This window comes from Perca flavescens, chromosome 15, assembly GCF_004354835.1.
Source record: "Perca flavescens isolate YP-PL-M2 chromosome 15, PFLA_1.0, whole genome shotgun sequence".
In the NCBI taxonomy this organism is placed as follows: Eukaryota; Metazoa; Chordata; class Actinopteri; order Perciformes; family Percidae; genus Perca; species Perca flavescens.
The window spans coordinates 3,842,643-3,863,599 of NC_041345.1; the positions used below are offsets into that span (position 1 = coordinate 3,842,643).

Below are 20,957 nucleotides of genomic sequence, written 5' to 3' on the forward strand. Positions count from 1 at the left end.
GCTTCTCTCTGATGCTCCGAAAACGGACGTTAGAGGGAACTGAAACATCGCCGCACGGGACGCTAGTTAACACTACACTCGAAAGCAGGTAACGTTAGCCTACCTTTAGCTAGATAACACTACACTTGACAGCAGGTAACGTTAGCCAACCGTTAGCTAGTTAACACTACACTCGGCAGCAGGTAACGTTAGCCTACCGTTAGCTAGTTAACACTACACTCGGCAGCAGGTAACGTTAGCCTACCGTTAGCTAGTTAACACTACACTCGGCAGCAGGTAACGTTAGCCTACCGTTAGCTAGTTAACACTACACTCGACAGCAGGTAACATTAGCTAGTTAACACTACACTCGACAGCAGGTAACGTTAGCCTACCGCTAGCTAGCAGCTGGAGTAAACGCGGTTAAAATGCTGACAGCTAAACGGTGTAAAAGTGTGTCTGTATTTCACTGGAGAGGATTCTAACACCAGACTGTAGCTGCTGTTGTCTGAAAAACACAGAAGAGATGTGTCACCTTTTTCAGCCCTTCTGAGTTTGCAGGTATGACTTTAATATAACATTATTATAGCCATTATGGCCTTTAGAAAAATGTTTTGTGGAGGTGGGGTAGTGCACTATATAGCCCCTGTTACTTTTACTTTTATACTTTAAGTAGTTTTGAAACCAGTACTTTTACACTTTAAAAGTAAAAAGCTTGAGTTGATACTTCAACTTCTACAGAAGTCTTTTCAAACCCTAGTATCTATACTTCTACCTGAGTAATGAATGGGAATACTTTTGACACCTCTGCTAGTGGCTACCTAACGTTAGCTAGTTGATACTAGCGATTTCTAGTCAGCGACATATTTTGGGCTTCATTTAATAAACATAGCCTGTAGTAGTAAACAATCGTATGTGCATTGTTTTGGATCACAATGTGCCGAATTACTTTACGTTCCCTATTTATTTCGATTTCTCACCGTTAATCACCGGCGTCTGTACAACATCAAAAGGATGTATTTGGACCCTGAGTAAGCCAGGGTTCATATTATGGTGTCAACAGCAGTTTAATTTATGACAAAGAGAAAACTGAGCAAACGCACAAACTTCACCCAATCATATAAATGCCACTAGGTTTAAAATTTTGAAAATCTGCTTTCATATTCCATGACCATTGCATTTTAACGTGTAAATTATTTCAACTTTTACCTCTGCTGAATCAGACATTTTAGTTTTCTATTTTTTTACATTGAAGCAGCTCCTTTCCTTAAGTAAAATGTTTCAGTGTGACACTGACAGGAACACAGAATAGACCTGGTACAACATGTTCTAGACTCGAGAGTGCATTCATAAGCGCTCTTCTAAAGACAGAATGGTTATGAGTTATGCACTCCCCTCAGACTGAAAAGGCAGAAAGAAGTAAAGTGGTGAACGAGGTCAAGAAAACGGGGCAAAGAAATGTCAGATGAAAACTAAAACAGGTGGTTTTATCAGTACAACCAAGGTAACCAAAAATTGTTTTAGAAATAAGAAGAGGAGCGTACTTGAATCATTTTAAGTGTATTCATAATTCATATACATATTGACAAGTTTCTAATACAGCATGGTTTTAGTGTAACTGTCTTCTCAGCTTGACTTTTTTTTTTTTTTTTACAAGAATAACAATAAAAAATGATAAAGACAACACCATGTACGACTCACTTTTTAAATTTTATGGCAATGCTTCTTTTTGAATGGATTTTGCATCTCCCGATCAAATCGCTGCTGTGTCACTATAAAGAATGAAATCATTCAGAAGTACTTGGTAAGGCTTACTCCCCATTGGCCAGTAGGGTCGGCCAATCACAGCTGTTCATATGACACCCTCTCCAAAAAGGTTCCAGTTCAAAAAAAAAAAAAAAAAAAAAAAAAAAGCTTTCATCACTGAACGAGGGACTGACACCTGTCAGTCAAAAGCGACTTCCTATGTAGCACTGGTGCACACAGTACACAGTTCAACAAACGATGAAAACGCTGCAGTGTCCTGCCCATCTTTTCCCTGTCAGCACGGTTAAAGGTGGCGGACACGCATTAGTTCATAGTGTTATCTCCTCCTCTTACAAGGCTCGGCCCTTCTTTTTGCACATTACGAACATTTGTACTTAAAAAATAAGCTTGTGTCCATCGGATTTCTCATGAATACTATCTGTACCGTAAAAACCCCGTGATGAAAAATAAGAACACTTTTCAAAAAGGACCAAAAATGGAATCAAAGACCCAGATATCGGCATTTTTTTTTCAGTTTCTCTCTCTCTCTCTCTCTCTCTCACACACACTCTCTCTCTCACACACACATACACACACTCACTTATCACTAATACACGTGACTTTTGAAAGGCAACAGATGTCCGTTCTCCAAGGCAATAATGTCTTTGTGGCAAACTCGACCCTGACATTCCAGACAACATCACTCTGGCTCCTCCCTCTCCAGGAATGAAAGAAAAAAAAAAATAATAATCAAATCCAATTCATGGGTTGACTGAATATAAAAGTGACATACATCCATTTCATTTTCATGAGTAAATACGGATGAGGATACAAAACGATAATGAGGACTAAAATAAGAACTGTGGTCATCCTTATAAAATAAAAAAATACTGCTTGTGAGAGGATACAAAATTCTCTCCTTGTTCTATCTTGTCTGGGTTTCGACGACCCAACTTGCTCCCAATACGCCTCTTCAAAGCAAACAAAAGAACACCTAAAAACAAACGCAGGTAAATGATAATACAGAGGATGATAAGTAAGCAAGAGTTGTACACGTTAAGGGCGTCGGAGGAAAATCAAAGTAAGCCTAGAGAGGAAGTTTGTTCTTTTGTTCTCTACGGAAAAGTTCCTTCAGTTCCTCCATCAGTTCTGACGTCTCATTTGATCCCACATTGATCTTTGTTGTTGTTTTTTTCTTTTACCTGTAGCTCCGTTCCTCTATGTTGCATGTCCATGTTTTTTTTTCTTTTTCTGCTTTTAAGTAAAGAGCAACAATTCTCTTAGGAAAGAAAAAAAAAAGGGGGTTCTTTTTCTCCGTTGTCTTTAATGTAAATAATGCTGATTCCCGTTGAGAAATTGTACATTCCCTTTTGTTGTTCTCCGTCACGGTCCCGTCCTTTCACATTTGGGGCTGCTTCGCAAACCAGTCTCCTTTCTCAGTCTTCTGTTGTCCAAACTAACCTAGGAGAGGGAGAACACAAACAAGTGGAGGTTAGTATTAGGGGCGGGAATCTTCCCTGGGATCACGATTCGACTGCGATTATCCTGTCAACGATTCAAATCAATTCAATATCACGATGCGTCACCTCCTCCATATTATTATACGGTATATGGCGACACGTGTTTAAAGTGTAACTCTCGCCAAAATGCAACCTAGGGTGTTTTTGTGAATGTACCTGAGTCAAACTTTTGTTTAAAAGCATAATTAGGACAGAAGCGCCATTTTTAAGATTTACCGTATTTTCGGTCAAAAGGCCTTTTGAATGGGAGTGCTAGGGACACTACTATGATTAGAGATGGTCCGATATGGCCTAAAACGCTTTCATCAGTATCAGGAAGTACTGGAGTTTACGCACCGATCTGATACCACGTAATAAAGCCCTAAAGAAAATCTACTTTAAAGTTAAAAAGAAGAAAGTTCTGTGGCGTTCATTGTTTGTATTTGTTCATGTTTCACAAAGAGTTTAACCTGAGCCAGACCGACAACAAAGATAGAAATCATATCACATCCATACAGGGATAGTAGTATACAGTTGTTAAAACATAATAAAATATATGATAAACTATCGGATCAGTATTCGGTATCGGCCGATACGCAAGTTCAGGTATCGGAATCGGTAAGCAAAAAATGGTATCGGGCCATCTCTAACTATGATAGCATCAAAATCATTATTTTTAAACCACTAAGAAGGCTCGACACAACATGAGACTTTGGTCCAAGTATCACCAGGGGCTCTACACATGAACTCAGTGATGAGAACATTGTTTGTGTTCACAGAGTTTACTAAAAAGAAAGGTTTTAAAATCTCACTTTAGCTGTTGTCGTTTTCGGTCGCTACCATCTCGCCAGTCAAAAAGAGTCGATCTCCGAATGCAACGTAACAGGGAGGAGAGTAAAGACGGAAAGCTCCTAAAGCTTAGTTCCATAGAAATGCACGGATAATTTGTTGTTTTGGCATCAGTGAAAAACACTATTGACCTCGTGGTTGAAAAAGGAGTCCCTTCATTCGCATTCGGACAAACACTTTTTAACTGGCGAGATGGTAGCTGAGTTCATGTGTAGAGCCCCTGGTGATACTTGGAGCAAAGTCTCATGTTGTGTCGAGCCTTCTTAGTGGTTTAAAAATAGAGATTTTGATGCTATCATAGTAGTGCCCCTAGCTCTCCCATCAACTCCCCTTTTTGTTGCATCTGCTCTTAAAGCCTCCGAACACCCACACAGGTGTTTTCAGTTATTCTGGCCGATTAGACTGTTCAGGTTGAACAAGGCCCGGAGCTTTGATGGGAACTTATTAGGTGACAAATTCTTTTTTTACCAATATAGGATGATTAAGGTGGTATTAGTCCCGCACTAACACGTGCAACAATACTAACAGCGGACTCAGGAAGATATCAATCTCTCAGTCTAACCCTACCCACACAGTCCTGGAAAAAGGTCCAGTCAGCCACATTAACTATAAACACCTGGGTGGGTGTTCAGGGCCTTTAAAATAAAATAGAGTCTGAACACAACAGGCAACAGACAAAAGGTAAAAACAAAAAAAAAGCAGAGAGTGGAAAATCAAAATTATCGATTATGGTCCGTCACTGCAATGATTCATTTCAACACCCCTAATTAGTACGATCACCAAGGAGCCAGGCATTTTGATACAATGAACTGCTTTCAAACATAGCACCATTTCTTTAATGGAGAAGGCCTCTGTGAGAAGTCTTTTGAATTGGACCAATAGGCAGATGATCACAGGTTCTGTTATTATTGTTCTTATTGACAGTCCTGTACCGATTATCTGAAACACCAACAGACTCCACATTATTTAAATCTGTATGCGCAGGTTGAAGCATGCGCCTGAAAATCTTTCGTTTTCAACCCAATGAATTAAAAAATAATAATAATTTCTAACAAATTAGGAATGTTAATGATTAATCAATACTACCAGTTTACATGTTAAAAATTATATTATTAAAACAAAAATAAATAAGTAATAAAAAAGTTCTTTGCATTTTAGAAGAAAAATAGGCTATACAATCTATTTCTTAACTGCTTGTGTTCATGACAGTGTCATGTCACTTTTATGTAGATACCTTCAAGTAAAGGTATCTACATAAAGACGGGTTCGGACTAGGGCTGGGTATCGTTCAATAATGTTCGACACCGGTACAGATACCAATACCGTGACTGCTATACCGGTTCCTAAACGTTACTATTTTTTTCTCGATACAAATTTTATATAACAAAAAGAAATTACAGCATTACACATTAGGACACAAATCTTTTTATTTATTTTTCAGCTCCTACTGCGTGAGCCCCGTCTCTGTGCGCAACGTGGAGTTTTTGCTGCCTGCCTCTACGACGTGTAACGTTAGACAGCCAATCACAGACATTATTAGATCTTGGTAGAAGCATGCTGCGTGCTTATAGGCTCACTTACGCTGATGAGATATACTCCTTTAGGTACTGAAACTGGGTATTGAACGATGAGGGAATGTTCGATACTCAATACTTCAGACGCAATTCGGTCGGTGCCTAAAAAGTATCAAATTCAGTATCCAGCCCTAGTTCAGACAGCTGTGGACTTGTGTCGGTTGCATGGATGCCCAAGGGGTTCCAGGGTAGGGGAAGTGGCTGCATGTGTCCACGACAATGCACGGAAAGTCGTGGCTGCGCGACAGGTACAGCAAGTCCGCATCTGTCCAAAAACACCAAAAGTCTATCCGAGCATCCTGGACAGGTGAACTGGGACTCAGCTGCCTGCTGTGGCTTGTTGGTTAACGGTTAATACTCTCGAATAACAAGCATCGGCTATCGGTCAGGAAAAAAAACAATCTAATTTAGCATCCCTTTCAGAAATCAAACAGCTTTTACCAGGTGAGCTTCACTCAGATCAGGGTATCTACTGCTATGTGAGTGGTTATAGTGGGAAATTTATTTGGGAAAAACATGATGAAGTAAGGGGAAGCAGTTGCTAAATTTTAAGCATGCTATCAGCATTTGGCTGTGATCTTACAGAAAGAGAAAGAAAATGAGAAATATGGTGCGTCTTTAGTTTCCATGAGGACAGGCTGAATGAAAGTGAGGGGGAGGTAGTGAAAGGGAGTGAAAGGCAGCCGTACAGCCACTAATGTGAGGTGAGGAGGAGTGTGAGAGCAGGAGGATTTTTTTTCCAAGACCCAGCCAACAAAGAGAGTAACCATTGTACTGCTGTGTGAAATTAAAATTGTCTGAATAGGTAAAAGGTATACATTTGTTGCCCTGAGGCAAGCAATTGGTGCCCATTCACTGAAGGTCCATTAATGAGAAACCAGTCACCCACCAAATAACGTTTCCCAGATGAGAATGTATTTGTGGTGATCGAAGGTGGGGTCAGTTGGCTGCAGAACAGTACTGCATTACACATGTTACACAATGAGGGAAGTTGTGTTTTTCAAACTACTTGTTTTTTTTTTTTTTTTTTTTTTTTTTTTTTTTTTTAATGGATGCAGCATTCTGGCACACTAGTTCCCACTTTGAAAAGCCTTTCCATTCCAATTTTTGAAAGAAAGAAATAATAAACAACATATTTTTGGAAGGGGGGAAATAATGTGTCTATGAGAACACCCTAAATGTTTGGACTATGACACATTACATACACATATATACACACACACACACACACACACACACACACACACACACACACACACACACACACACACACACAGTTTTCACTATCTTTGTGGGGACCCGTCATTGACATAATTCATTCTCTAGCCCCTTACCCCAACCTTAACCATCACAACTAAATGCCTAACTTTAACCCTTACCCTAACTATAACCTTATTCTAAAACAAAGTCTTAACCCTCAAACAGCCCTTTAAACTTGTGGGATCCAGCATTTTGGCCCCACAAAGCTGTCCGGACCCCACAAGTATACTGTATTCCCGTTTTTTTCGGACCCCACAAATGTAGTTAAACAAGTAAACACACACACACACACACACACGTCTAAACTTACAGCTCCTAGACTTCTGTGTCTCTTCATCTTCTGCGTTTCTCTCAGCCTCTCTCCGACTGCTCCAGGTACACTGTCCTGGCTGGCCGGATGCTCTGGGTGAACTGAGTGAAGGAGTGAGGAGATGAGAGAGAGAGACAGAGGGAGAGCAAAAGAGGATGGAAGAGATTCAAAGAAATTATGAAAAAACAGTGATTGGGTGGTGAGGAATAGGGGTGTCTATTCCAAATTAGAATGTATATTCAACAAAACAGTTATGTGAATGTTGTGCAGCACTTCTGGGCCTGGGCTGCAGCTCCCTAAACATGTAAGCTCCCTGTCTGTGTGCTGTCCGATTAAGCCCAATCACCTACCCGAAGTAAACAAACAACTACGGTGAAGAAGAAGATGCCACAAAGACGCCAACGAAAATGTCTAAATGAAGAGAAGACTAGTATCAGGAACTTCTGTCGAAAAGGGCAGACGCCGAAATCGTCAAAGACAAGAAACGGCAAGAGACTCGGACCAGATACGTGACGCGGTGTAATCCCGCGGTGCATCATGTCCTGCATGCTCCAGAGAGAGCGAGGTAGAGAGGTCTACAGTGTTTACATGAAGTTTTCATTTCATGTATTTGTCATGTGTATGTAGATCTTTTAAAATAAATGTTTATGTTAAAACAAATATAGACCTATACCGGTAGTTGTCTCCCGTTGTATTGGTTTGCACTCTTATTGACATAATGCTCAACAGTAGATATTCAAACCTGTGTTTTTTTTTGTTTTTTTTTTTTTTTAGAAGTAATGTTCCAATGTCATTTTTGGCTAATTTTGATAGTATTAGTAGACTAGAGTGGCAAATGAAAAGAGGAATTTCACTGAATCACACAAAACGAAGACCAACCTCTCCTTCTTTACCTTGTGCTTCGGACACCGCAGTGAGAAGTTATCCTCGTTTAGAGAGCAATCTGTTAGAGGGACAGAGAATATTAGTACGTGACAGATACTGCCACACAGAGCTCTTACAGTTAAAAAAACAAACAATTTTGGGGTTTTAAACAGACATAAAAATCCACTATTGGGAAACAGAATTTTACATTAATTCACTTTTGTACAGGGGGTCTGTATTCAACGCATTCACTTACCTGCTTCAATAGCGCACAGGTAGTGGTAGCGGAGTGTACAGCCTTTACTGTAGCAGCCCAGGGTTGAGCCAACCATCTCACAGTACGAGCAGGACTGAGCAGAGACAGAATGGCAAAGAAGAAATCAATAAAAGCCTGTCTTATGTCTTTTAAACAGTTAAAGTCAATATCAGAAAAAAAAAAAAAAAAAAAAGAATAGTTATAAACCTGAAATAGAAACAGAGGACACTCACTGTTTCTCTGGCACCATCTAGTGCCTCCTGCAGGCCATACAGTCTCCCATTGACAAGATACACTCCACTGGTCCACACTATGCATCCTTCGTGGACCCACAGCTCCTCCGGGTCCATAGGCATCTGAGGCAGCTGGGCAAGTTGGGCCAAGGGTCCCAGGGAGTCCAAGGCGGGCGGAGGGGGCTGAAAGGGCAGGGACGCCTTACTGTTGGATGGCACCATTCTGGGGGAATCATCACTAGATTTGTGCCTCCTTTTAAAGCGGGGGTGCGAGGTCAGCTTTCTGTGTTGGGGTCGCTGTTGGGCTTCTTCTGTTGGCGGCTGCAGCGGTTGCTGGATATGCGGCTGTCGCTGGTCGATCTCAAGGTCTGGCTCTCTCTTAAGCTCAGGGATAGGCCGGATGTCTAGATTCATGTCCAAGGTTAGAGATGCTGTTTTACTGGTGTAGGAGGAGAAGGAAGAGGAGGAAGAGGAGGCACTGTTGCTGAACTTGCCAGTCATGTGCATCATCATTTCCTCTCTACCAGCTGTGGGGGCAGTTCTGGCTGTCATGGTGAGAGGTACTGGGTTTGAATCTAGGCTGACGGCATAGTCACTCTCAGTTGGGGGCTTGGTAAACTGAGCATCTTGCGTTTGCATGTCTTGGATGGTGCTCAAAGCATTTGAGCTCATGTCTAAATTTGGTCCCGTTTTATTTGTGCCTGTGGTCGCTGGACATTGTCGGACTTGGGGCTGGTTCTTGGGGAGCTTTGCGGCATATTCGGCTGGATAGAAAGGTCCATAGAGATCTCCGAGGTGCTTGTAATTTGCCCATTTCTGACACAGGCAGCAGAGCAGGCGGCCAGAGTGATTGGTCTCTGTAATCACGGGGCCTGAAACAACATAACCAGATGAAGGAAGTGCTTTTCCTGACTGTAGTGTAGTTTCCACCTCGTCTGTCTCGCCTTTCTCAGAGTCTCTGTCTCTCCTAGATAACTGGGAGGAAAGAGCTGAAGTCAGGAGAGAATCAATTCCACTCCCGCCTGCATTTACAATGGTGCACACTGCCCCGATCTCTGGTACTTTGTTCTCCACATGAATGTGTGGAACAAACGGCCCCTTTCTATTAGGATCTGTGAATACTCTATTTGCGCCAGGGCTCCCTCCTGCCCCTAAAGGTGTATCTGGGTCGTCTTTGGCCAATGGTGGTGCCGTCAGTGCTGCTCCTCTCCTTCTCCTCCTCTGTCGTCCTCTGGCTTGCAGTGACTCGGCTTCATCTTTCACACCTTTGCGTCTCCTTGGCACAGGTTTGACCTCGATCTCTGGCAGTGTGTCCTCACTCTCGACATCCACTTTTACTATCTGGGTTAAAATGGGCGGGGTCAGTGGGGGAGTGTTTTTATTGTCTGCCAGGGGGGGTGCTGCAGGTGGCGGTGAGCTGCTGGCAGTCTGCATCAATGGTGGGGTTGTGGCAGCAGCTGTAGTTAGAGTGGTTGGGGCCGGAGGAGCACTCGGAGTTGTGCTCTGAGCCTGGGCTTGAGGCTGGCCCTGCCCCTGTGTTTGGGCCTGGGTCTGGGCCCGTTTTTGTTTATTCACACTCCCTACGGGTCTGCCCTTCTTCTTGCCAGATGGAAAATAGCCTTTAGGCACTGAACTCTCCGATAGCTTAGAATCTTGTGGTGACAGACTGGACCTACCAGAGGACATCTGATGTTGTCTATTGAGCATGTGTCCTTGACTATGGTGGGGTGGGGTGGCTCCATAGTAGTCACTGCCAGGGTAATCATCAAACCCCATGTCAGATTCTTGAAGTTTCTGTCGAAGAAGGTTAGCAGCAGACTGCTCTCCTCTTCTTGTCTCGAGCTGCTGGTAAGTGTTGGTGAAATGTTGAATGTCCGACAGGGCAGATGAAGATGGAGGTGGGGAACCCTGGACGGGGCGGGGAAGAGGTGGAGGAGGGGGTAAAGGTCCGAGCAAGGCAAAATCCTCCTTGTCACCAGATGCCGATGCCACAGCGGCTCCTAATCCAAAGTCAAAGTCTTGTTTTAGGGTTTGGGACGTCTGATGAGGATCACATGGGTAGGCAGATGGAGGTAAAGGCCCAGTCTCATCAACTCCTCTGAAGGGAATCATGTCATTTAATGAGTGACTTTCATCCATGTAACCATCATCCCCTCCTGCAACCCTAGGGAAATGTGCCAAGTCTTGGTCCTGTGAATCATTAAATGCTGGTATTTCTGAGTGAGAGAAGCCTGGGTAATGATTTGACTCATCATCAACATGGCCTGCTGGCTTTTTAATATTTGGCGTGATTTTCTGCACTATTGCCTCCAGTTTCAAACCTCGTCCTTTCCGGGGAGGCAAAGCCTTGGTATTACTACTTGATGGAGATAGAGGTTGTAAATAGGTATTCTCTCCGGGCAGAGGGGAAGAGAGCCTCGGACATGGGATATCTGAACTGGATGAGTCATCTTCGTTGTGATGGCTAGACTCCGACTGAGCCCCAGGGGAGTGATGTGAATTTGTAGCAGCCTGGAGTTGCCTTTTGGCAGGTATAGGAGAGATAAAAGAACGAACTCTCCTCCGCAATATTAGTGGATTTGTGTCTCCAGAACCCCCGGCTTTAGTCTGACGCTGCACCTGTTGTGGCTGAGTGGAGTTCATGTCAGCAGAAGGCTTAGTGGAGCTGGGTGGAGGAGGTGGGCAGGGAAGTCTGGCTTCCTTTGCGGCTCCTCTGGAGACCTCGGGTTCAGCAGCATTTTGGCATTGTGGAGGAACAGGGACGTGTGAAGCTACAGGAGCAGGAGGCGGCGGCTGTGTTCTGTAGAAGGAGTCTCCTATCATCGTAGAGCCTTCTCTTGCAGAGTGTGTTGACTCCCACATTTTCAAATCAAAGAAAGCGCCTTGATGATGGAGTGACATTTTGGTTGCGTGTTGTTCGCCGGGCATGTCAGTTTGTGGGATCATTCTTTGCCTCGGTTCCGATTGGCTGACCTTATGTCTTCCTGGAGAAGAACCAGGCTGCATCATCATCTCCTTCGATGGCCTGTTCATCGCTTTTACCCAGTCATTCATGTCATGGGGGTGATGAGGGGGGCCACGAGAGTGAGGATACATTTGAAGCTTGTTCGTGGCTTGAGTCTGTGGGGATAAATTGTGGTATGGATGGTGGGAGGGAAAATGGGGGTTGCTGCGTGGCATCATATTCCCTTCTCTTGTGTCTCCAAATCGATATCCAGGAAAACCGCTCCCACCGCCAGTTGATAAATCAACACCATGAATATAGGACTGGTGCCTTGAAGGTGAAGATAAGGGGTTAGTGCTCAAAGGATGAGAAGGCAAGGGTGTAATATCAACATTACCTCGCCTGTAGGGGTCAGCATTCATTACAACAGATGAATGAACAGACTTGGAATGATACTCCATATCAGCCTCATTAGCCCCACCACTGCCATGATGATCAGTTTGTAAATTTGCAGCGTCTGGGCCAGCCTCCCTTGATGCCGTTTCCATTTTCACTACTTGTTTCTCTGCAATATCCTTTTTGCTCAGATCATTGGCTGCTGCTGGAGAGGAAAACGGCTGTTGAATCACAGAGGCTCCACTCTGACTTTTCTCCCGCTCCCTCTCTCTGTCACTTTCCCTGTCCCTCTCTGGTGTGCTGCGTCGGTTTGGCGACACATCACAAATGACGGAGCGCCGCTCTGACGGGGCTAATATGGAGCTTGATGATTTTTGAGACTCAGTTTGACCAATGGTGCCTGTTAGCGGCTCTGGCTCTTGCAAAAGGAGCTCCTGCACAGCAGAGGATGGAGTGGACACATTAGATAACACTTTTCTCTGTGGTAGAGAATAGTCAGCTAAGTTGATATGTTTTGTTGGGGGTTGCTGACAATCTGTAGCCTGTGTTAAATGGCTCTGGCACACGCCAACATCAGATTTCTCAGCGTTTTGCAATATCTTAGTAATGGAAACTTCGGACTTCACCGACGACTGAGCATCTGTGTTAAAATCAGGCTCTCTTCCATGCCTCTGGTTTGGATGTGGGGGCTTTCCAGAGCTACCCATTTGTCCAGAATGAGCCGAAACCTCAGTTATGCCATACGGGTGTCTGGTTTGAAACGGTTGTTGGACTTGGAGATGGGCAGGAAAGGCCTGCTCGGGTCGGCCATAACGCCTATCTAAATTGTAACCTTGAAGAACCTCTTGTAAAAGGCTCGGAAATTGCTGGGAATTATCCTCATGACCTTTAGCTCCTGCTGCTTGCCCTCTCTTCACCAAAGCCTCTGCTACAGAACCAGCATATTTTGGATGCGCAGGGCCATAACCAGCTTGTGACTGTTGGTACCCTAAGTATCTGGAATTTGAATCCATAACACTGGCTGGGCCAGCCCTTCCTCTGTTTTTCAGTGACAAATCTGAGCCATATGTTGATTCTGGGTATCCATATTTATGTGGTCCAGACTGGGGAGGATTTTGAGGCCGTCCAAAATTAGATTTCTGGTGAAGGGAGGAATATAAACTCAGATCTACACCCTCCTCCCCATTATGACTGCTTGACTCTCTTAAGGAGTGTTTCTCTTCTATACAGTTGTCTTGGGAATGCTTGCTTTTTTCAGTGTGACTTCCCTCAGAGCGAGCTGAAACAATCACACCAACACTACTGGTGCTCTGCTGTTCCTCAGATGTGTGCTTTTCTTCCCTCTCATTATTGTGTAATCTGGATGCAGTGTGCAACCGGTTCTCTTTGTCCTGACAATTTTGTGAGTTTACTTCTCCATCTCGCTGTGTTTGGCTACTGCCTTTCTCAGTTTTGTCAACTGTGCCTTCACTTTCATTTTTGATGACTTCATTTATTTCGGTTGTCTTCCTATGACCACCTCTGTGGTCATTATGTGTTAGCCCAGACTCTGAGACACAATTTGGCTGAGGAGGAGGAATACTGGAGGGGGTAGATGAGGGGGATGAGGAAACTGGAGGTGCTGAATGTGAAGTTGGGCCAGTCTCTGATGATTGACATCCAAAGGATGGAGATGAAGAGGGAATTTGAGCTTCATTTGCTTTTATTTCGGAAACATTTCGTTCTTTTGACAGTGAATCAGAGATGGCTGCTTTTACAGCTGATGCTTGCCCAGTCCGTGTCTGACTCTGACAGGGAGCGTGATAACCAGTTAGTTCAGATCCACTGCTTGCACCACTCATCTGCCTCACTCTCCCATGTTCCCCTTCAGAAAATGGCTCCTCACGCTCCACCTTGGTCCCTGATGAGCCACAAACTGACATCAATGAGGACTCTTCATCTGCACCAACATCTAAGCTGGCACCATCACCGATGCCCAGTGCACTTCCATCTTTAACTGTGCTAGTGCTCGATGCTGCACTTGCATTTCGACTCCTTGGTTGTGATGGGGACACGCCATGTGGGGTCTGTTGCATCTGCCCCACATCCTTCCCCTTCTTCTGGGAAAGCACAGAGTCGGTGAGGAGCATGTGCTGAACTGTGTTTGGTAAATTGGCTACTTGTGAGCTCAAGGCATTAAGACTATTCAAGCCAGCATCCTGCATTTTGTCTAGTGGAGAGGACGAATAAATAGAGGAGCATTCCTCTCGGGATCCGATTCCTGTGCCTAGACCCAATTTGTTGCGGCCCGTTGGAGGAAGACTGCTCCCTCCAACTGCACTTATGCTGTGAGCTTTGTGACTGCCACTGCTACCACAACTACTGATGCTGCTATTTGAGTTGGGCGTGGGACTTAACTGTGGCATGGTCTGCAGTAATCTACCTTGACCATGGCTACTACGGGGGTTTGACGTAGGAGGATGTGAAAGACCATGACCTGAGGGGTTTCCGTGTACGTCTGAGACACCCATCAAAGGGGAAGGAGAGGAGCTACAACTGGGGGAATGCACTGCGGAGGCAGCTGGTGAGGGGTTGGATATTGGGCTAAAGTTTTGGTTAATTATGGTTTGTTGAGCATTCGGATGCATTGGGGATTTGGTTAGTTCTTGAGATGCTGCTAGAGGTGTACTGGGATTGGAGGCTTGATGATGTTTAGCATATACAGAGCCTGGAGACGGGCCCTGGTGCTGCATCTTGAGAGAGTTGTCATAACCTACCCCTAAATTGTGCTGTGAGTTGCGGTGCTGTAGTGTGGCTTGCTTGTGAAGTGTAAGTGTCTGTTGGGAATATCCAGGATAGTTTGAAGCATGGTAACTCTGTTGAACATTCTCCATTGGCCCCACATTGTTAGCAACAACTGAACTGGAGACTGAGTTTGAACTGGAGTTGACACTGGGAGAACTGTTGACTTTGGGATCGAACCCGGTGCTGACAGCCCCGTCGAGATATCTCTGTGGAGGGGGGCTGTACATTCCTGATGACCCTGTGGATGCTCCACCCTGTGGAGAGTAGTGCGGGTACTGAGGGGTCATTCTGTGCCCAGAGTGTGGATAGCTCCTATGCTGCTGTCCATGGTGGACAGCGGGGAAGGTTTGCCCATGCTGGCGGTGCTGCATCTGAGGACCTGGCACTGACTGCATTGCAGCATTCTGACTCATATTGTACTGATGAGAAGGAGAAAATGCTCCAGCGCCAGCACCACCACCTGAACCAGCACTGGGGCCATAGTCTACTGGATACGGTGACATCAGGCCAGATGCTGGTGCAGAGCCAGATCCAGCATGCCGGTACTGGTGAGGTATATGTCCATCAATATTAGGGTACCCAAATCCTGCCCCATAAGCCATGCCCCCCCTTCTGTGCCTGTCCTTTCCACCCATTGAAAAATAATAATCCATGGCGTCCTTCCTGTAAGGGTTGTTAGCGTTGCCGCTGTGAATGTTACTCTGTGTTGGCGGTGCCTCCACTGCCCCTCTGTTTCTACCACTGTAAGCAAGCATGTGACTGGCTTGACTGGGGTGGTGATGGCTTCTGTGCAGGCTCTGCTGTTGCATCCCTGCGTAATCATCTGTCATCCGTGGGGAGATCTGAGGGTCTGCTGGCTGAGGGGGATATGGAGTTCCCCCTACAGCCCTCCCACTGAACCCCGGGGGGAGAGAAGGGGGAACTGGGCTGTTAGAAAAATTCTGCATTGTTTTCCCAAGTTTGGATTAAAAACGGAAATATCTGTCAGTGTCTATACCAGGGAATGCTTCTGATCAGAAACTGGAAGGCTTACGGCAGTAACCATTAATGACAAAGAGAGAGTCTATGGCCTGGCAGTAAAACAAGGAAATGCTTTGAAAAATAGTTCAAGCTGAGGAATATATATCGCAGATGTTATGACTTTTTTTTTTTTTTTTTTTTTTTTTAGCAGAAAGTGGGTAGGGCACTTGAACAGACGATGCTTTTATCAATATATGAAAAGGCCAAATGGTAAAAGTCTCACTTCTTCAATGTGATCATGGTATGTTTTTTTGCACATTTAAAGAAAAGAAAGAAAGAAAAAAAAAAAAAAAAAAAAAAAAAAAAGGTTAACTTTACAGTTGGGTCTTGCAAAATGGAATTTTCAAAAGAAAAAATAAATGTGTACAGAAGCAGGTTTCTACGGCATAAAAATACAAGACTAAAACTGTGCAGTCCTTTCCATGAAGCTGAAGCAGTTTGGCACCGAGCAGGCAATGATATCATGGATGTCCGACACACCACCACGTGAGATGTTCAACCCCAAATGTCTTTACGTGTGTATGCTCCGCTATAATTACAGCTCAAGCAAACAGAGCTATGTTAGGACTGAATTGTGTTGTGGTCCAATAGCATTTTGTGCAAAAAAAAATCTCAATAAAACCATTGAGAATGTGTTCTGTCCCAACAATTGGCAACAACAAACAGTTTGTCAATATGTTTGCCAGGACCTGACTCACACCTGTGTGAGACCAAAACTGCAATAACTCGAATCGAGAGGTCTAAATACAGACCATCATTAAACACACCCAGAGGCAAACACTCCATTGATATTCTCATCAGCTCTTGGATGCAGAGAGTAATACACTTTGAGATGTTCTTTTTCTTGAACATTCCCTTTCAAATACTGTCTTCTTTTTTTGCTACGGCATGCATTAATTCGGACTGTACAAGTCTCTGGTCCCTATTTAGTAATTGTTCTTTCCTTGACGCTGTGTTCAGATTCTTCTTGGTCCTCTCCTGTATCTTCAGCGTGTAGCTGTCTTACCTTTGTTTCTTTCTGTCAACCATCATTTTATTCTACCTAGTTCCATGGCAACAGTTTTCCAAAAGGAGGGTAATCCATTTATTCCACTTCAAGTTCAGTCTATTCAAGCTCCTGTTTTCCGTTTTCTCTCTCTCTCTTCAGTATTTCCATGCAGATACGTTCATTTTTCCAGGAGATGGTGACCAGAAGCCTTCACAACTCTGCAAATACAAAAGATGAATCAAAAACGTTAGCACACAAAAATTAAAACGGTGACACGTATTTGCTATACCTTGTGCTCCAGCTGTTGCTGTTTAGAATAGTTATAAAGAGACATGTACAGTGGTCATAAAATTACACTTGACTAAAAGCCTTTTGGAGTTAGTTTAATATTCTGTTTCAGCTAGTGGCAGCTAATTACAACATATTCATCAATGCAACTACGAACAACATTAATGAAATTAGTTTGGAGCCTTTGCGCTTAAAAACTGCGAAAAAGTGCTGATATAGCATGAGAGATATATATATATATATATATATAAAAAAACAGATTACATCAGCATTTCCCACAACAGATTTTTTTTATTTTACCAAACCAACAATAATGTAAACATTCAGTGTTTCCTTTAGGATTTTTTTTTTTTAGCAGTGGGGTCAGGTCTGTCCCAACAACAACAACAACAACAACAACAACAACAACTGTAAGTGTACAGACAGTTTATTGGAGGTATGGTTTGTGGGGACGGTCCTGTTTGCGTGTGCCGGCGGGCACCAACTTGGGGGGAGGGGGATCTTTTTAGTAAACCGTCTGTGCACTTACAACCGCAGCCGCGACTGCGTTGTGCGTCTGCGTTGTGCGTCTGCGTTGTGCGTCTGCCCCGTTTCTGGTGCCGTGGCGCAGAGGTTTTGCCGTGGCAGGCCGCCACTGCAGGGTCAGCATAGAGGAAACACTGACATTACTTACTTGTTGCAACACACTGTCCATTCAACTTAAAAGGGCTTGCTGGCCTCATATTAACACTCCTGTTTTATTATCCTCCGAAAGTACAGCCTTTACTGTGGTTGGAGCTTTAACAATACATGCCTACGCTGTCTTTTCTGACTGATAACAAACTGAAGAGAAAAGTGGGTAAGCAGCAGCATGCAATTAAGGCAACAAAGTAACAGACAAATCACAAACAATACTTCACACGTAAACAAACAACCCTGTGGAGCCAAGACAGAAGCAGTCAAATCTCCTACCGCTTTAAAATTAGACGAAAGACCATTAACGTTGTATTAAACTTGTTTTAATGGACTTTAATGATTATGGGTGATAATTAAAAGGCATGACGCCATCTTTATGAGGTCAGTATCCATAATTGCCATGTGTGACACAAGCCTCTATTGTCTCCCTCAAATACACTGTGAAATGGTTAATGGCTCGAACACAACTTCGGCTGACTTTTGTTACAGAAGTGTCGACGTACAATGAGCCACACAATAACAAGCAATCACTGTTAATGATTACAACTATTAGTAAATGGGTTATTTGTCTGTCAATCACTAGTGTGACCGACCAATGCAATGTTTTGTTTTTTTCCGCCGCGGAGAAAGTGATGAGCAGTTGAATAATCATGGGAAAAAAACAGAACCAGGATGGCTACAAAACAAAAAAACTGGTCATTCCTTTTAAATGTATTTGAGTCAAACATACTTCATACAGATGTATGTTCAAAAGGGTCAAAGCTCGTGGGTGATGCAGTGTAAAATTGGAAAAGTTAGGACACTATTGATCTCCATCTGTCTATTAGCGCATACCTTGATTACTAATTAATCACAGCAGCTCAGTGTGCACGGCCAGGCAGCAGCATTCACAATACACACAACAGTGCAGCATTAATACAAACTGGCTCAATGCAGTCTGTCAGCGAGTCAATCAACTGCATAGCTGCCTAAATGTTAAAAGCATATGCATGGAAGCTCATTTCCACCAATGGGATGAAAATAAAAAAGATCCTGTAAGTCATAATAAGTTAGTATCTCAAAATAATTAGAGACTTTCTCAAAATACTGACAAAGTATCTCTAAATAATGACTTAGTATATTTAAAAAAAAAAAAAAGTTTCTCATCATTTTGAGATACTAAGTCATTATTTTCAGAAGGTTTCTGAATATTATGAGATACTACCTGATCATTTTGAGATAGTAAGTCATTTTTTTGAGGAAGTTTCTCATCATTTTGAGAAGCTTAGTCATTATTTTGACATATCTTTTTTTTTTAGATACTGACTCATTATTTTTAGAAGGTTTCTCATTATTTTTGATAAATTTTCTCATTACAATGACTTACAGGATATTTTTTCATCTCATTGGCGAAAATGGACTTCCGTATACGCAATATATTTTGCATATGATGATCAAATGCCAGCTCTGTTATATTCTGGTTTGTCGTCTCATTATATTGTCATCAACACAAACAACACTGGCGTTTGTGCCACATAGCCTTATATAGTAGCTAACGTTACATTAGCCAATACCAAGGTCTACGCATTACAATTAGCTTTGTAGTGCTGCCTCTTTTAGCTTTGTAAAGCTTAGCGTTACAGCTAAAACAGCTCACATAACGTTACTGCAAATTAAATATGCGATGTAACGTTAGCCGCAGAGTTAGCTAAGCTACAGCCACCAGTTAGCATCTTAGCAAACCGTGCGTTTACGTTATTACAAGCATTTGAGGAGGTGCACAACACGATAGTTGTAGCAGGCTAAAGGCACGGGGCAGCCAGGCAGCGTTTAGCTACAAAAGAGAGGTGATTAGGTGCAGATGTTTCCCCCCCTCAGACATTCAGTGGAGCTGTGTGTAAATGGGTTAGCTAGCATAAATAACTGGTGTGGGTACTGCATCAGAAAATGATCATCACGCAGCCTGACATTTTCCTTGAATAAACAGAGCTAATGTTTGCCAGTGAGAGGCAGAGACAGGCTAGCTAACACTCTCTGAATGCATACCTGAATAACGTAGCCAATACAAGGCCCCTCGAAGAGTGAAAGGCTGTTTTGTGACAATCCCGCTGCTGTGGCAGGAAACCCCAGCCTCGAGTCGACTGCTCCGCCGCTTTTCCTTCACCCTGTTTGAGTCCAGACAACCCCGACCAGCGGCGGCGAAGTCGGGGGGCCCGTCACGACACTCGGATCCCGGGCCTTTCTTCCGATTTCCCCTTTTTCTTTTGTCCTCACCTCCAAAAATGATGAAGGCAGAGCACAATCGGGGTGCCTGTAGGTCCCGTAGCCAGTGAGGTCCATACACCCCCGCCCCCTCCCCTCTTGTTCCCTCGCCTCTCTCTCTCTCTCTCCCTCTTTCACACACCGCTGAGGTGATTCCACCTATCTCGAACTAAAATGAAACACATTGCCATCTCACAAGCCTCTACTAACGCATGCAAATCTCAAACGTCCGTTTCCGTCACAAAATTGCATTTGCATGCCTTCATCAGTAGCTCGACCTGTTCGTTTTCCTGTTAGACTACTGTTTTTTTTTCTTGCAACAGAAAGACCGCCTTGAAAATGCATACACACTCATATTCCTGCACCCCCTCCCTCATCTCTCTCCATCACATCCCTCCACCTCCCCTCCCTCTCTGAAACCTTAATGCTATTCCACTGATTTCCCCCCTATTTCTACCATAAAATCTAAGATTATAGTAATATTGCAAATGCAAATTTTGCATGTCTGGGCTCATGGTTTTATCACAGCTCCTTTGTTCTTATTTCATCTCCAGTGAAAATGAATTATGGGTAGCCTTAATGAAGACACCAGGGTACAAAGGCAATATGGAGAGGAGACTGGGCTGAATGGTAGGTTATGTCTGAAATGAATAAGTCAATAACAGATGAAAGACAATTTGTGAGCAAATAGGTACGCCTGCATTAGAGAAAGATTGCAATGCAGCTTTGTTCAGTTTATTATGGTCTCTTATAATGCTGAAATGCAGACCCATTGTACACACATTACAGCTATATTGTTGTTTCTTCACAAAGAAAAGCCACTTAAATCATCCCCATATAATATCCAGCCACTGGTTAATGTTTGACACGACAAGCTCAGAACATCATTATGGCCAGAACAACGATGGACATGCTACAAAGACAATCCTTTTCCCATTTAATTCATTGTGTTGTCTCTGCCGGAGCTTATCTGCTCTCACACACAGGGCCAGTGAGTGCAGTGCAGAGCCATCACACTCTCCTACCATCATAATGATGTGCCCTATGCCCC

The 20,957-nt window shown here is 43.6% G+C and overlaps 1 protein-coding gene across 2 annotated transcripts; it reads right to left on the bottom strand.

Annotated features, from left to right (window-relative positions):
* Positions 1–1,520: 1,520 nt before the first annotated feature.
* tcf20 (transcription factor 20) lies at positions 1,521–20,210 on the bottom strand. 2 transcript variants are annotated; one of them, XM_028598792.1, is made up of 6 exons: positions 19,691–20,210; positions 8,571–16,920; positions 8,338–8,431; positions 8,111–8,160; positions 7,218–7,318; positions 1,521–3,186 (listed from the first exon to the last, which is right to left on the bottom strand). In XM_028598792.1, the coding sequence occupies exons 2-5, from the start codon at positions 15,639–15,641 to the stop codon at positions 7,259–7,261; spliced, it is 7,275 nt and encodes a 2,424-aa protein (XP_028454593.1). In that variant the 5' UTR covers positions 15,642–16,920; positions 19,691–20,210; the 3' UTR covers positions 1,521–3,186; positions 7,218–7,258. The 2 variants fall into 2 exon arrangements, with proteins under 2 accessions (XP_028454593.1, XP_028454592.1); XM_028598791.1 differs by having other exon boundaries at positions 8,097–8,160.
* Positions 20,211–20,957: the final 747 nt, after the last annotated feature.

Excerpts from the sequence above, each read along its gene's own strand:
- tcf20 (XM_028598791.1), bottom strand. The coding sequence starts at position 15,641 with ATGCAGAATTTTTCTAACAGCCCAGTTCCCCCTTCTCTCCCCCCGGGG. Across the intron at positions 8,161-8,337 it reads CCTGTGCGCTATTGAAGCAG|ATTGCTCTCTAAACGAGGAT; the intron begins GTAAGTGAATGC and ends TCCCTCTAACAG. Across the intron at positions 7,319-8,096 it reads CACAAGGTAAAGAAGGAGAG|TTCACCCAGAGCATCCGGCC; the intron begins GTTGGTCTTCGT and ends TCCTTCACTCAG.